This window comes from Berghia stephanieae, chromosome 2, assembly GCF_034508935.2.
Source record: "Berghia stephanieae isolate SIO BIC M18660-M18661 chromosome 2, UCSD_Bste_1.3, whole genome shotgun sequence".
Taxonomy (NCBI): domain Eukaryota; kingdom Metazoa; phylum Mollusca; class Gastropoda; order Nudibranchia; family Aeolidiidae; genus Berghia; species Berghia stephanieae.
In genome coordinates, this window is record NC_088361.1 from 53,719,468 (window position 1) to 53,737,551 (window position 18,084).

General features: G+C 34.6%; 1 protein-coding gene and 1 long non-coding RNA gene across 2 annotated transcripts in view; one reads left to right on the forward strand and one right to left on the reverse strand.

Annotated features, from left to right (window-relative positions):
- Positions 1-18,084, forward strand: part of LOC144965155 (uncharacterized) — a 124,973-nt gene that overhangs the window by 63,228 nt on the left and 43,661 nt on the right. The window contains exon 3 of the mRNA XM_078900188.1: positions 13,560-13,728. Coding sequence (XP_078756314.1) covers positions 13,560-13,728 — 169 coding nt within the window. The remainder of the gene's footprint in view (positions 1-13,559; positions 13,729-18,084) is intronic.
- On the reverse strand, positions 4,200-7,230 carry LOC144963681 (uncharacterized). Its single transcript, XR_013643666.1, has 3 exons — positions 7,035-7,230; positions 5,812-5,873; positions 4,200-4,996 (listed from the first exon to the last, which is right to left on the reverse strand). It is a non-coding gene; the product is annotated as an uncharacterized LOC144963681 (long non-coding RNA).

The following is an 18,084-nucleotide window of genomic DNA, read 5'->3' on the forward strand; positions in this document are numbered from 1 at the left end:
AAAATGGAGTATACTTATTTTTCTTGAACCTAAACCGTTACAAAAGCTTGCTTGAAAAAAAAAAATTAAAATCAGATGAAGATGTTTTTAAAGGGATTAAATTTATATATTTCATAAATTAATATAAATAATCATTGTCATCTTTAATCAATATAAGCAATTGATTTTCTTATTGAATACCTTCCAATCAAAAAGGTGGATTTAATTTTATTCTTAATTAAAATAATATTTGTAACAAATAGTGAAAGTATCAATACTGTCTTAGAATATTCAAAGTATATCGAGGCTAACATCCATATCCTATGCAAATCTCCAATACATTATGAAAGGTTTGAGTAAAATACAGGCGTCATATAAACGAATGGAACTTTTTTAATTGTTGAAAATCATTTATGATAGAGGCATAATTCAAATTAAAGAGCTACACAAATGGAGATTATGCTCTCACTGGACACCAATAATAATGATAATAATAATAACAACAATAGTAGTAGTAGTAATAGTAATAATAATGGATCAATAATAATAATTCATTAGGCTCACATGGCTTTTTTACCACAAATTAGTCAAAAATTACAAAATACGGATTTTGAACTAAAAATAAGCACTTACTGACTCAGGAAGTCAAATACGGAACAAATCCGTTTTTAACAGAACGGTTGACAGCTATGGTTCTACAAAGCATTTGTCTCTCAAGCTGAGCAAATGAATGTTCATATAATATAAAAAAGGATATTGCAATGATGAACAGATTGTACTATATAAAGATAAAACGTTTTTGTAAACCCCCAAAATATGTCAATAACACTATACAATACAATGAATGTAATACAAATCAAATTCATGATTGTCATTACACCGATTGAAACGCTCTTTCCCTTCTATATTTATTTCTTTCATTAAAAATCTTTGTCTTCACCAAACTAATTAGTGTACCTTCAGGGATTCCTTTTTGTGAAAATACCCTGTGGTGTTTTAAGAACAGAATAATTTCAGACTTTCTAGGTAATGATCCCCTTGAACCATGTGCTGAAACATCTTCGACAAAGTTTTTAAAATATGACTTGACTCTATCTGTATCCTCATCTGACCATGACATGTATCTCCGATTTTTGCTTGAATTCCTCTTGGGTTCAGTTTGTTTTGAAGAACACGTAAGCTGATTTGGCACTCCTGCTTCACCATCAAATATTTCTTCTTGATTTGCAGCTGTTACTATGGATGTTCCAAAATTTGCATTTGAGTCTCTATTCACTACAAAGTCATTTGTTTCAATGTTACAATTTCCTTCCCCAGTGACCGATGCTGAGTTATCAATTTGACCCAAAAAATGACCAACTTCTGTTATTTCTCGTATTGCAAGTGGACACTGATAAATGTTTTGATTGATTGATTCACTGTGTCCCATATGTCGATAGAAGACATCTCTCTCGTGTTGTGGGACATCAAGTAAGGCAAATAATGTCGAAGCTCGGTGCCTGAATTTATCAGCTATTAACAACTGGGTTTCTCTAAATCCTTTACTAAGGAAGTGACATATTTGATGGCAATGTAACCACTTACATGATCTTTGGATATTCCTGTATTTGGAAAAAGAAATGGGTTGTCTGAAATATCAACAGCTTTACGCTCCTGTGCAAGTTTCCTTAAAGGCTGAATTGTGTCATTGGGTATCAACACAGGGACCAACATCTTGCTTCCCTTTCCAGACTGATAGGCCAGCTTATACTTCTCAAGTAACGCTTTTTCCAGAGGATCAGTGACATGTTGTACAAGCTGGGGATCAACCCATACACCTGAATCTGCATCATTCCAGTCTTTTAACAACATCCTTGCGGGTTCTCCGCCTCTCCTCGCATTAAACATTGTAAGCCTAGCTACGATGACATTGCGAAGCCTAACAAACATATGTGAATCAAATAATTGATAATCATCCTCACAAATACGGACCATCTCTTCAGTAATAAATTGCCGTAGCTTCTTTATATCATTCTCTAATGGCATCTCTTTGGGTTTTCTCAAATTTGTTCTCTTTGCTTCACATTGAACTCTGGCTGTAAAAAAAATACTATCCCAATTATAATCCAGGACAGCTTTGAACAAATCTATCTCTGCGGATTCTTCCATTTTGTTTTGCATTATATATTCCCCTTTTAAGAAATTAATTAACTTTTTCAATATAAATCCAATTGAAAGCTTCAAGCCTGCTTTCAATGTCCCATCCTCTTTCAAAGTCATTTCAGAAATGGTTTGCGATATTTCATTAAAGTTACAACGCTTCACCACGTCCTCTCCAGAGAAAGAAGGTTGATTTGTTCTCTTCCTAGTTTTTAAAATCAAATTTCCTAAGATGCGTAAATCACTCATTATAACTTTTCTCTCCTTCTTTGAACTTTTACTCCACAATTTTGTTCCTAACAATACTATAGCTTTGTCTGATCGACACAAATTTCCCACTTCATCATTCCGAAATTTGTCAAGAATATTCTCCTTTATTTCTTTACTTGCATTGGGAGCCACGGGATAAAATTTTACAACCCCAGTACACAGAGCATGCTCAGTACTACATTTCTTTTTGTGTTCATAAACCCTTCGTCCAGAGTAAAACCCCTTACAGCCAGCACACATAACAACTTCATGTGACCCTTGTGCTCTCTCACGCATAACTATTGAATTGTTTCTAGTGTTTGAATAAAAAATGCCCTTTTTCTTGAGATTCTCCATTGTTCTATCCCTTTCCTTTACAGGCTGTTTCATGGCCTCTGTAACTTCTGTCTCATCTTTGTGTTTCCTCATCAAATGCCTTGAGAGTTTTGTTTGCAACTGTCCACAGTATGGACAGGGTCTCCTTGGCTTTTTGTATTTCTCTGGAAAAAAAAAGAAGAAAATAAAGCACATCATGCTATGAACTATGAAAATAAATCAATAGACAGATCGTATGCACATCAGCTACATGACAGCGATAGAGAGGAATAGCATTCCAAATATTTAAGGCCTGGACAAGTAACTGTCATAATTCCTTCTTGTTATATACTTTTCTACCATCTATTCCTTTGGAAGAGGTATGTTAGATTTGTGGAGACCTCTGCCACATAACAAATCCAGTGAAAAGACGCCATATTTTTGTTTTGAAATAGAAATAAATAGATCAATCCACCCACTTCACTGGGTTCAGGGTTCCCTCTTCATTATAATCAAAATATGAACATAAATCGGAATAGTAACACATTGAAGTCTCATCTGAATACATAGATTGTCCTTTGTTGTTTCAGCGAAAAATCAGACAGAATGTCAAAAGAATTTTAGGTTTTTCCCCAACCACCCCTTGGAGGGATCAGTATCAGCGGAATGGTAAGCGTCATGTTTTTTACGTTGAGCAACAAAATTTACTCCAAATGCTTCACTCGACCCAGGCGGAAAAGCAATCAAGAATAGACCCAAGTCCTATCCAAAGACTAACATTTCATTTAAGTTTATTGTAGGCCCTTGGCCAATCGACAAAATTCAATTCACATAAATTATTTACAACAATCAGAAATTAATTATATCAATAATAGTAATAGAATGCAATGAAGGCAATATCATAATAATAATAATAATAATAATAATAATAATAATAATAATAATAATAATAATAATAATAATAATAATAATAATAATAACAGTAGCGGCAATAAGTAACAATTAATATAGTAACAAAAGTAATAATAGACTATAGTTCATAGTCATAACAATGACTTTCTTTGTCATTGAGGGAGTGAGAAAACATCACCGGCTGGCAGAACAAACAGCCGACATCAATCAAACGTCCTCCAGACCGGTTGAGCATCGGCTTCATTAATTCCTTAAAGACTTCCCCCCAACTGCCTGAACGATGCTGATGCCCAGACAACTTAATCCTGATTTATATTTTGTGGGAATGAAATATGACATGTATATGCCGGAAATATTTCAATAACAAACACACTGTTCAGATAGAAAATATTTGAGTCTTGCCTTTGTTAATTGACACAGGTAAGTTAGGAAAATAAATGCTAGTAAAAACGATCAGCAAGTTCGTGAACACTGCTTCTCAACTCGAACATATGTTTTCATCAAATCTACACACATCATGTTGTGAGCTGAATTTTAATGATCTCAGTTGTCATTGAAAGGACACCCAAGAATTTTAGAATAAAGAAAAATATTGAACCTGGAAGTCAAAAGGGTTTGTAGCACAGCAGACATTATCAAAGTATAATTTTAGTACCGACAAATTAAAAAGAAAATGTGCTTTTCTTTAAATGCTCCCAATCATCATATACTGTTTAGGTTGCAAGATTAATAAAAATGTTATCTACTCTGATTCTCGTTAAGTTTCCAGCTGGTCTGTGAAAAAAAGCCTTAAGCATCATAGAAATACAAAGAAACAGTTTTAATATATAGATGGGTTGTAACAAAAAAACCATTTTAACACTTACAATACAAGCAATTTAAGTCTATTACAGACAAAAAAACCCCCAATAAAATAAACATGAACATTTTTATGGCTGGTTTCACTGATATCACTCACACATTGGGGTTTCAGATTCTAAGATGTCCACCCTATCAAATTTGGATTTGTGCTTGTTATGTAAATGGTAGCGTATTTTGCGACGCAGCACTGCCAAAACAGAAAAAAATGCAATAACACAAATGCAGCACCATGGAGGGGGTGGAAGTTTTCTTTTAAAAGGAATGGGTAAATTAAAATTGATCCCACAAATATCAAAGGAGAAGAATGACAAAAAAATGACTCACCATTGCACGTAACACGTTGGTTTGCAAGTGTATAGCATTCGGGTTGAACCTGGGTCCCAGACTGGCAACGAGGTTCAGTCTGTGATAGTTGTGGATGAGGCTCTGACTGAGTTGGGGAATGAGCACTAGGTTCCAGAGACAATGATGTACTCAGCATTGGGTACCTCACAGAGTACGTAGAGGAATCAGACTCGGAGTCAGCAACAAAATCGGGACCCTGTATATTTTGTGGAAAAGATGACAGATCAATCAATTTATTCATGTTGACAATAAACATGAAGAGCCATTGTTTAATAATCCAACTAAACAATTAGCTGGTTAATAATGCAAGTATAATAAAAAAAGAGTTGAGAAAGGCAGACATATTGTCTAAGTATTTAATTGTTCAACTGTGCTTGGATAAATATAGATACACCAACCAGGGTTTCAGTAAACCGTTTTTAACCAACTCTTTAAATCCTACACCAGGACCAACAACTACAAAACAATTTTTTATATCACTACGATTCTGGACATATAAACGGTTGTCATTGCAACAATATGAACTTCCTAACCTTGCAACTGCAATATAGTTAACAAAAAAGTTGATAAACATTACGATGCAAGAGAATTTGGACAAAATGCGAGATCAAAAGTATAATCCCAACAGAAGCTATTTTAATTTTTCCTGGAAACGCATCATTTTCACATTTTGTCAAATAAAAAACAAACGACTTCAAATGTGAATGGCTCATCAATGAATATCACTTCAAAATATAACGAGGAAGGTTTAAAATAGTGTTATTGTTGGCGAAGTCCACTGCAAAGAAAAATTTTTAACAACAAAAAACTAGGAGATCTCACTGGTGTAAAACAGTGTTGTCCTTGTCCTGAAATATTGTATTGCGCCTAACAGACTGCAGGTCTCATCTTTTGTGGCAAATGTGTTTTGTCCACCACAAAATATGGTGATGTGAAGCATTTTGAGCATGGTGCCAACTGTGGATAAACGCTATACAAATGTTATGATTTTATTTTAATGTACATACTTACCACAAATGAATCATGTGATATGGAACTTTGTTCTGCATCACTTTCAGGCTCTGAGTTGGAGTCTATATAGAAAATAAAAACAACAAAAAAAAGCTGAAGACTATCATGTGCAAGTTTTTCTCTAAACTCTTAAACAAAAAATCATGCCATCTTATGCTGTAAAAGGATTTTTTAAAAATTATTTACCTTATGACTATTGTCCTTTGGAAAAAAAAGAAAATTAAGTCCGAAACCTTCTGGCTATTTTCTTTTAAATTTCAAGAACGTCAGAGTTGGCAAGGGAGGACGGAAATATAATTCCAGAAACCAATCTGTCTATAATCATATCCATATGATAGTTTTTCGTTCAAGATTCAGGTACAGTCCACTTAGGATAATCGCAATACCTTGGGATCATCGAAAATGTTGGGATTAACCGAAATTCAGTTTCCTGTCCACTATTTCAACATTTTACACATTTATTGTCAACTCAAACCAGTAAATAATATTCTTAGTCAACCACATATAGAGCAATTTGATTGAAACAAAAACCATATGGCAGCCCCGTGTAGATTTGTCAACCAAAAGCAGCTATGAAGCAAGCCGATATCTTATTCAGATTGGAAGAAGTTTCAATCTTTTTTCTCAACAATTCAACATTTGTCAGAGTTAAAGAGATTAGCCTTAATGAGAGACAATAAGCTCTCACCAAACTCATTGGTCACAATGCACAGTTGTTAATCCTAAAATAAAGGATATCGCTCAGTCTCTCTTTATAACTGTCATTTATAACCTGTTGTCAAGATTATGACCAGCCCCACCCCTCTTCTATTTAATGGCCACCGATGACGTCACAAACCCATACTGCAGAGCCCCGCCCTCTTTCGACTCTAACAGAGTGGTGACACACTACTGTAGCATTACATCCTGCTCACTCTCGATTCTTCAACCTGTCACGATTTCATCCATGATGAAATTTAATCATGATATACTGTTTGATTTCTTGAATTTACCACTTTTTAAAAAACCGAAGTTTGTTGCAATTAACCAGTGACTTTTATATAGAATTATTTCCATTGCTTAGGAAATATTGTGATTAACCGAAAGTTGCGATTAAATGAGTTGCAATTATCCGGAGTGGACTGTAATAGTATTACACATCATGACTCAAAAAAAAAAAAAAAAAAAAAGCAAACTATGTGTACCTCAATGTTATTCATTTCCTCATCAAATTACATTCTTACCATTAACATCATAGATCACATCAAAAGGGTTGTCTGGATTGACAGCAAGACATTTTTCAGGATTTTTAAAGCTCAAATCTCTCTGATCTGAAGTTACAAAAGAAATAGCATATTCTCAACATTAAACTATGATTTTGTGATGGCTGTGATATGGCATACTGTATGCATAAAGCAAGATGCAAAGACAGGTTTAAGTTTAAATTATTTTATATTCTTTTCAAAAATCCATTCTAGTTTTGCCAAAATAAAATAAACACGAGAAGTGTTGAGTTGGATAGCGCTAAAACTAAAAGTAGTAGTGGTAGTAGTAGTAGTATTAGTAGTAAACGACAGATCTTACTCACTAGTGTGAATCTACAGTCTACAGAAGTTCCCGAATTATCTGACTCCACTTCCAAATGACTGACTGACAAGTGACAATCATCAATCGGTGTGTGATGTCTACCCTATTGAAAATCTTAAATCAACTGTGATGTAATAAGAATGGCCAATAACTTACCATTATAATTATCTCGGTGTCTCTTCAATGATGCCTCCAGCATCAATTTACCCCACGATGCCATAGACGTCTAGTTTGGAACTCAGCAAGTGACGAAAAAATACTTGCGGCTATAGAGAGGACGTCCGTCGGCCACTCTCTTTGTAAGTCAGTAGTCAGTGGTTATCAGATATCCTTGGTTCTTGAAAAATATAGAAACACAGCGGTTCATTTAAAAAGACTCTTTTGTAGATCAAGTTATAATGTTAGGTATTGCACTTTAAAATCTCTTCAGACATAGAACGAGTCAACTTGACGTCTAGACCAAATCATTTCGAAGATCGATATGGCAACAGCAACGCCTGGAATGGAGGATTTAAATGCGGCATCTGACGATTCTACTGCTATGACAGAAGATGCTCCATTTCACGACGTCGAGATGGCTTCAACTGGCATCAGGCATCAACATGCTCCTCAATAATGGGTTTGATGAAGCGTTTGACTAAGAACTAAAGGCCGAGCTGATAACTGATAACCACCTACTACCGACTTGCAGAGTGAGTGAGTGCCGAGTGCCTCTTTATGCGCGAAATTGACTAAACATACGTTTCACGAAAAAAAGAGTTACTATGTTTGCTTGTCTCTTGTCACCAAGATAAGAATCCGGACCAAGATTCGATAAATCTGTTTCTAAAAATAGATTATAATTCGTATATCTTGTTCATTCCTCAGTTCATCAACTTTCACACAATTTTATATTAGGTTTTCATTACTATAAAAATCCATATAATGCTCTAGAATTTTAGAGAAAATTTCGGAAAGATATATTGCCTCACTATTGAAATATATCGATGAAAACACTGGTACCCCTATTGTACTTTTTTCAGGCGGTCACCTTATTGACCAACGTGAAAATTTAGGCATAACTCTTCTTACTGTGGTGTTTAACAAATAACTTCAATACTATGATTTACAATTATATATCCTTGACGGTTGGGTTGACAACCTTAAACTAAAAATAGAAAAGTGAATGTGCTAGAGGTCAAATCAATAGGGGGACCGGATTTTGGTCTCCCTATTGGTAAAGTACTGTAAAATGAACTAATAGGGGTACCAAAAGTCTCCCTATCCGGTATTAATACATATATATATATATATATATATATATATATATATATATATATATATATATATATATATTCACCATGTCAACTTGTTTCACAATGCGTCATTTATTGACTACGGTGAGTACGGTAAGATAGTGATAATGATGCTGGCGGTGGTGGTGTGGTATTGATGATGTCGTTGTTGTTGATGATGATAATGATGATGATGATGATGATTGTCACAGTAAAGGTTGTTCACAATCATCTTATTAAATTTTATTTTATTAAGAACTGAATTCATCTGAATTCATGATGATGATGAAGATGATGATGATAATGATGATGATGATGATGATGATGATGATGATGATGATGATGATGATGATGATGATGATGGTGATGATGATGACGACGACGATGATGATGACGGCAATGGCGACGGTGATGATGACAATTATACTGACAATGAGGTCAACCAGCATAATAATTATTACTCTAACAACAATAATTATAATAATAACATCTCAACAAGCCATTGACCATAATCAGCAATGATCCAGCCCAAAACAAATTTGTCTGAGAAGCGCTTAACAAGTTAGTCTAGTAGAATGGGATGTCGCGTTTAGAACACTGTCTTTAAAAAATACATTCTCGTATCAATCCTTATTAACTTGAGCCTGTGATTATCAATAATTGTCATCCATCAATTATAACAATTATTATCATGACAGAAACACAATAATAATAATAATAATAATAATAATAATAATAATAATAATAATAATAATAATAATAATAATAATAATAATAATAATAATAATAATAATAATAATAATCTAGTGATAGGTTTTCCCACTAGTCCCTCTCTCTCTCTCTCTCTCTCTCTCTCTCTCTCTCTCTCTCTCTTTCTCTCTCTCTCTCTCTCACACACACAAACACACACACACACACACACACTATTTTAAAAAAAAACCAAATTTCTTTTTTTCGTTCATCTATTTATCTTTAATCTCTTATTTAATTTATTCAACTTTCCTCGCATATCAATACCTGAACGGTTTTTTCTCTCAAATATCTAACCACTTCACAAACACTTCTCGCTCTCGTCTATCCAAATGTCTATCTACCTATTCATGTACCTGTCTAGAATATGTTTCAATTTCAAGCTATCCACTCATTTATCCACTAATATATCAATCTAGCTATTCCATCTCTCTCCCTTCTTCTTCTTCTTCATCTTCGTGGTCGTTGTAGTAGCCCCTTAACTTGAGGATCCAGACTACAGTTCCCATTTATGACTTTCACCACACACACGCACAGACACACACACACACACACACACACACACACACACACACACACACACAAACTCGCTCACATATTATCCAAAAAACACGCTGAGATCATTTCATTTTTGATATTTTTTTTCCACGCTTCAAAGACCCTTTCAAATTGTGTTTTGTTTCTAGTTGCTATCAACTAGGAGTTCATTCCATAAGCAAACGGGAAAGAAAGAGTGTAGGCCGGTGTCTGATCTTGATGTTTGAATTGATAGTTTGTTGTGTCCTCTGGTTAGTCTATTTTTTGGTCTAATGTAGTTGGGGAGGTTAATGCTGGTGTTGCCTGTATTAATGTTTTGGATGATACATATCTTGTTTCTTTCACGACGATGTTGCATTCTTTTCCAGACCTAAGAGATCTGTGAGTTTTGTTACGCTATTGTTATATGAGTATTTATTAGTTTTTCTCATTGCAGCTCTATTTTGAACTATTTCGATTTTGTTGATATCAGTTTTGGTGTAGGGACTATGTTTGCATATTGGAGGATGGGCCTTACTATAGTTTTGTAGGCGAGTGTCTGAGTTTTGACGGGATAGCCACTCATGTGTCGTGTTAAAAAGCTCTTGTTTTGTTTGCCTTTGGTGTTATATTTGCAATGTGTGATTTCCATTTGAGGTTATGGTTATATTTAGTCCAAGATATATAGAAGATTTGACTTTATCTTAATTTTGGCCATGAAGATGGTAAGTCGTTATTGACAGATGTTTTCTTTTGGTTTGATATCGTCAGAGCGTTGAATTTGTTTACATTTAAGCTCATAAGCCATGCCTTCCCCTAAGCGATCCATTTCAGTGTGTGACCAATTATTCCAACTTTCTGGATCTTGTAGAGAAGGCGCGTATGTGGTACTTTATCAAAAGTTTTCTCGAAATCATCAACCTTAGAGACTAGTTGTGTTTAACATGATCTGACTTTTCTGAAACGTCAGTCAGTCAGTAATTTATTTGACTCAAGATGATCTGTCGTAGACGATCTTACAATGTGCTCCAGTGGTTTACAGCATATGCAGGTCAAGGAGATCGGGCGATAATTTACAGCAATTTACTTTTCACCTTTTTTTATGGATTGGTTGTGCATAAGCATGTTTCCACATTTGGGGCATGGCACCCGATTTAAGAGACTTTTCAAATAGTTTAATCAGCGCAGGGGCAATCTCATTTGCTACCATTTTTAGAAGCCATGGTGAAATATTGTCGGGTCCCGCTGCCTTACTTGTTTTCATATCATTTAGCAGATTTTCAACGCCCTCGACTGATACATCAATCTTTGGCATAACTGGGTGTTTTGATGTTTCTTGTCTTAATGTTCTATCGTTTTGTTCGGTTGTAAAAGCAGAGCAGAATTGTTTGTTAATAATGTTAGCCTTTTCTCTGTTATTGGTAAATATGACATTCTGGTCTCTAAGAGGTGCAACTCCTATGGCGTCGCACTTTTTCCTTTTAATAAAAGTACATAGGTTTTTGTTACAATTCTCTTTAAGAATTTTTTCCACACAATCTCTGTAGTCCTTCGTGCTCTATTACCTTATTTCCTTTTTTTTATGTCATTATATTTCAGCCAGTCCTCAGTCCTCTTTGTTCTTATCGCTTTAGGCGATGCTCTTTTTTTTCTCAGAGAGAATCTTTTGAGATCGTCTGATATCCAAGGTTGATGAAATTTTAGAGAGGAAAGTTTAGTTGGGATGTGTTTGTCAACAATCCGGGATAGATCCCCATGCTACCTCTGTGTCCGTCAATTTACTTGTTGTGAAGGCGTTGCTGGATTGTCTTGTCTCTTTTCTAATTTCTGTAATGTTTGCATAGTTCCAAATAAGGACTGTATGGGGTTCTGCTAGGATTTTCTCTGTATTTGTCTTACTCTCCGTTATGGTTATGTCATGGTCACTGGTCCCCGGTACCGTTTTGCAATCGGTCACATGGTTCGGTCTGTTTGTAAAAAATAAACCAATGATGTTTCTTAAGCGGGTTGGTATTTTATTTATTTGTGTGAGTCCGAGGTCCGTCGTCTTTTCAATAACTGTTGTATTTACTGCAATCGGGTATTGGTGACCTGTTATAATTTCGTTTGTCCAGTCGATGTCCCAACTCCTTCTCTCTCTCTTTCTCTCTCTCTCTCTATCTATCTCTCTCTTTCTCTCTTTTATTCCTCTCTCTCTCTCTCCCTCGACACTGATATATCTATCTATCTATCTATCTATCTATCTATCTATCTATCTATCTATCTATCGCTCATAACAATAATTAATCGTTTTCCTTCTCGAAGATTGACCAGTGCACAAACACTTCCTCTCCAACTCATTCCAACAACTTAGTATGCGCACCCTTAGGACCACCTCGTTTTGCACTATAAAGTATTTTTCTCTTCACATTTTGGAGAGGTACATGGTACAGATTCAAAATCCGTCGGGGGACAAAGTCTATCTGGTGAGCATGTTTTTTAAAATAGAAGGAACGAAATTGACATCACTCAGCTCTTTGTTTTTGTTTTTAGCTAGCCGTTTTAATGAAAAGTTCCCACTAAATTGAATTAATCCGACCATTTTGCGGATACTTGTTCCCACTCAGTAGCCTGGGAATTAAAATCTAGAAGTGCCTAAATGAGTCAATAAAATGTAGAGTAAATTAAAGGGAGAAACAATTTCTCTTATAAAAGATACAAACTAAAGTAAACGACGCTTCGGCCTTTGACGTTCTTCGGGTAAAGAAGAAAAGGAAATAATATGTTATATTACATTGTCATTATAGTTAAAACATTATAGGTAAAATGTGTCTGTATAAGTGTTAGTGTGTGTGTGTGTGTGTGTGTGTTTGTGTGTGTGCAAGGGAAGGAGAGAGAGCGCGGGTAATCCAGTCTTCCCATCGAATAGACCCTAGAGACAAGTTTCCCCTATGGAATGAAGGAAGGAAATTTTCAAAAATGGAAATTCCAGTTCCCTTCAAATGTTTCTGGGCTAACATCACACTGTCACGGTCTAGTCTTTTCACGAATTTAACGATGATCGGTCTCTGTCCATTATGTGATCTTCGTCGTGTCCGGTGGAAAGTATCGATTTGCATTGCATTGAAGTTCAGGCGAAAACGAGTACTAAGTATGTCTAAGATTTTATGACAAACAATCTTCTGCGGTTTCATTGTCCTCTTCGGGTACACCGAATAACCTTAAGGAGTAGGTTTCTAACGCATTTACTTTTTTCCTGTTTGAGAGAATTTCCTTTCTGAGTGTGGAATATACGATTCTTTCATCTCTTTGTATTCATTAAACGAGTTATTTTTATCGTGCCCAATAACACAACGATCTCGTGAGTATGTGTTATTGCACGGCAAAAATATAACAAGAAGAAGAAGAAGAAGAAGAAGAAGAAGAAGAAGAAGAAGAAGAAGAAGAAGAAGAAGAAGAAGAAGAACAAGAAGAAGAAGAACAAGAAAAACAAGAAGAACAAGAAGAACAAGAAGAAGAGGATGATGATGATGCTGAAGAAGAAGAAGAAGAAGAAGAAGAAGAAGAAGAAGAAGAAGAAGAAGAAGAAGAAGAAGAAGAAGAAGAAGAAGAAAAGTAAGGATGATCATGATAATGAGCCTTAATTACATTTTCTACTTTCAGGTTCTGAAACTCCAGAGAAATGGGGCTGGTACATCCATATATTCGTGACACATTTGATCGTGGCTGTTGGAGTGGTTGCCAACTGTTTGACGTTCATACTCATGAAGAGTCCAAGATTGAGGTTCAAATCCTACTCTCACTACCTCAGTGCACTTGCCCTATTTGATAGGTGTGTATAATTTTATGCTTTTCTCTAAGTTTTAGCTTACAAACAAACAAATATAATGTATTGATGATAAAGATGTAGTTCAGTAATACATACATAAATAAATAAATAAATAAATAAATAAATAAATAAATAAATAAATAAATAAATAAATAAATAAATACAGAAATAAATAAATAAATAAATAAATAAATTTTATGGGGCGCCAATCTCGACCAATCTCGACCAAACGCGTTCAGTGGCGCTTTACAAGATAAAAATTACATGAAAATTTTAAGAAAATTAAACATTACTAATTTAAGAAAATTATATGTTACAACTGCAGGTGATCTATTAAGTTATGCTGATACCAATTAATTATGGCGTAGCTTCGGTTTGTCCTTCGTTTTATACTATAATATATAATATAGGAACTATTGACGGAGAAAGAAAAATACAAACAAAACAAATAAACAAAGAAAATCTTAACTAAACCGATCTCCGTTTCCGTGTCTTGTTTTATGTGGCGAGTGCACTGTTAACCGACTTCGAGAAATCCCAGGTTTGAGATTTTTTGCAAGGATCGATAATTGAAGGGTGTGTTTGTGGCGTAGTTGCACACATATGTAAAGACTTATGATCGTATAGTGGTTTTTTGATAGATGGTAATGATATGCCTTTGCAATGTGTTGTAGATGTCAATTATGACGAAAGAGTTCAAGGTCCAATGATGATCATTGAATATAAAACATCAAGACATTCAAATAAAAGTCCAGATTCCAAGTTCCATTTCTTACTGCTTTATTTGTTGTCATAAATTCGAAATCCGAATCAAATAGCATGGTCATAATTCAATCAGTTTCATAAATTCCAAATCCGTAAAATCAATCCAAATGTACAGTCATTTTGCCTAAGTAACCATTTTCAATTTACGTGGAATAGTTCTAAGTACGTAAATTCAAATAAATTATGGTGAGGACAAAAGGTTTAAAGTGTACAGCTCATGGTGAAGTAGAATAGAATCGAATGTAGAGTAGAATCAAAAACACTCTGATTTGAACCCTATCGGAAATTATCCCACAATTCTTTCTGACCACTCCTCCTACTTGATTTTAACATCCCACATTAATATTCAAAACCTGCCTCTTTCAAGTAAGAGCGAATCATACACAACTTGTATATAGAAAACAACAAGAATTTTCTCGAATATTACTATCAAACTCTTATGACATAAAAGTACTTTGATAAATGACCGCATTTTTGTATAACAACCCAAAATAGCATCAATCTGTTGCTGATATTTTTTTACGTATCCCCTGAGATGCAACGACAATGTTTTGTGGACACAACCGAGAATAAATGCAATTTCCTGCAGCTACCCCCATGGTTCTTTCTAATATTTACCGTGTTTTATTGTCATGTTTTTACCAAAACTTTTGCGTAAATTTCTTGCATAAGCTTACTCTTTTACAAGTTTTCTGGCCAAATTTTTCCAGAGTCCAACAGTTAACTCGTGAAACGAGCGATGTTAAGACACGCTTCACTAATGAGAATAGATTATATTATAGATTTAGCAGGGAACAAAAGTGTGATGTAAAAACCCAAACAACTGGTTCCAATTTCATTAGATGTGTAAAATCATTCTTTCGTAGGACTGGATTCGTACCTTGTGTAATTGATCTTCTGGTTTCAGAGTGATGGCATCTTATTTTCTAGTCTAAATAATATATGCGGGTTGTCAATAAGGAGCATCCATCCATGCTCTTTTACGTCCCGTATTCTTAATAATCCACCCATGCATTCTGCTACTAAATTAGTTATGCCACCTTATAATTCAATATGTAACCTAATCATTATTGGGCCTCTTTCGAAGGACTGATTACATACACACTTCCAACCAAACGGAGGAGTAACAGGTGTAACGTCACAACCTCCTGCCCTGTTGTATAAGATTTTTAAAGACGGGCTGTTGCGTCGGTAAAGAATTGATTTACAAGCGGTCGAACATTGTTCCACTGTCTTTAAAGCTAAACGTGTAGGTGAAAAATGAAGACAGGCAATTTTATGTTGTCATCAATTTTGACATTCAATGCGATTTAAGATAATTTAATAAATAATATTTAAAAAAAGTTTATTATTAACAAAAATGGCAAGTGAATATCTAAAAACTAAATAAAAATAACTTTAAAAAGCTATGACAATGAGTTGAACCAACACGCGACTCTCGTGGCCGACTTGATATAAACTATGGACCATACAGAGACGACGGGCTCACACTGTGACAAAAGATCGAGACAAGATACAATTATAAAGAAAAAAATATATGTCAAATCTTCCAGGACAACAGGGGCGAGTCTATATTGGTTGATTTGGTGCCTGGCACCACCGCATCCATCTTTTAAAAATGGATTACAGCATTAGAAAATTTTTAAAAAACCTGACATGATAATATATACCGCCTCTTACTTATTTGAGTAAGTTTTTTCTTAATTTTTTTTTCTTTCTTTTGTATTTACAAATATAGCATGTTTTAAGTCATTTGCATCTGATTTTGGCACCACCGTCAACTACTATAAGCATGCCACGCCACTGCAGGACAACCACCTTAAAATTACTCTCTAAGCCAACAAAAAGATAATCGATTTTCTAGACATAACTATCAACCTGAACAAAGGCACCCACGAACCATTTTCAAAACCTAACAACATCCCATTGTACGTCTATAAACATAGCAGCCAACGCCATCTATAATTTTTAAAAAACATCCCGGAGAGCATTAGCATACGACTAACAACTCTATAAAACAACCACATATTTAACGAAGCAAACTCACCATACACAGACGCACTACTAAAAAGTGGCTATGACTAAAAACTAAAATATGAAGAAGAGCCATTACAACCCCAACGAAAAAACGTCAAAGAAAACGAAATATAACATACATGGTTCAACCTACCCTAGAGCAGGAACGTGACAACCTCTATCGGTAACACATTCTTCAATCTACTACAAAATGCTTTCCACCAGGCCACGTTCTACAACCCATCATGAACAAAAACACAATCAAAATAGAATAGGCAAAATATTATTTCCTCCAGCAGCAAAAGAAAACTATCACAGCCAGCTTAGTCCAACAACAACCTAGAGAAAAAAATTCAACTGCAGGATCCAGGCAACATTCCCACTAAACGGCAATTGCTGACACAAAACGTTATTTATGAAGCCACGATTACACGCTCAGACTTTTCAAAACAAGAAACATCCATATGACTCACCGAGTATTCATTCAAAACCAGATACAACATGCACAAATCTTCCTTCAAAAGTATACACAAACGACAGTCTACTACACTAAGCGAACACACATAGGAACCTCAAAGAAAAAATACACACAACTCAACATTATTACATAGAAAACCACCTTCAGACCACAGTCGTATTCCCCCTCATCTAGGATTTGCAACCTCTGCTTGGAAGAAAAAATCTACAGAATCACAAAACCCAACTTGGCAACACTCAATAGAAGAAACGAACTTGTATATCTTCATGCAGACATGGAAACAAACACAGTTTATCTAATTATGACCCACCATAACTGCGAATACGACAACGTAAGATGCCAACCGAAATAACCACAACAATCAACTTTCACTTTTATTTCCTGATGAGAGCGAATGCTCCAAACAATATTGTAGAAGTCGGATCATAATTATACTTGAAATATTTTATAAATTGCTCCTTTTACCATAGAGTTTAGCAGTATTATATCATTGTTTTTGATTTTATAATGTTGTACACACACACACATATATATATATATAAATATATATATATATATATATATATATATATATATATATATATATATATATATGTATATATATATATATATATATATATATATATATATATATATATATATATATATATATATATATATATATATATATATATATATATCAGTGGACTATATATTTTCATGTAAAAGACTGACAGACAGAATAGTTTTGCAACCAAACGTAACTTTTAAAATTTGACATTCGTAGATAACGAACACAAGGCCTGAAATATTCAAGCACAACACCGGGTCTTCAAACACAGAGAAGTACCTTTTCACCGGGTCTAATTCCCCGTTTCTGCGGGAGGTCACGAAATATGAAAGGTCAATCTTTCCACCTCCCCGTATGTCAAATTGGCGTACGATATCGCCATCGAGTAGACCATAATGTTTTATGTACATAATGTTTATTAGTTTCATTTATTTTCCATGAAACTATCCAAGATTCTTTAATGTAATTTTAATTAATCAATAAGAAGATATTCGAATATTTTATATTATTGTTCCTTTCCAATTTGAAAGTATAAGATCTCGTTTTTATT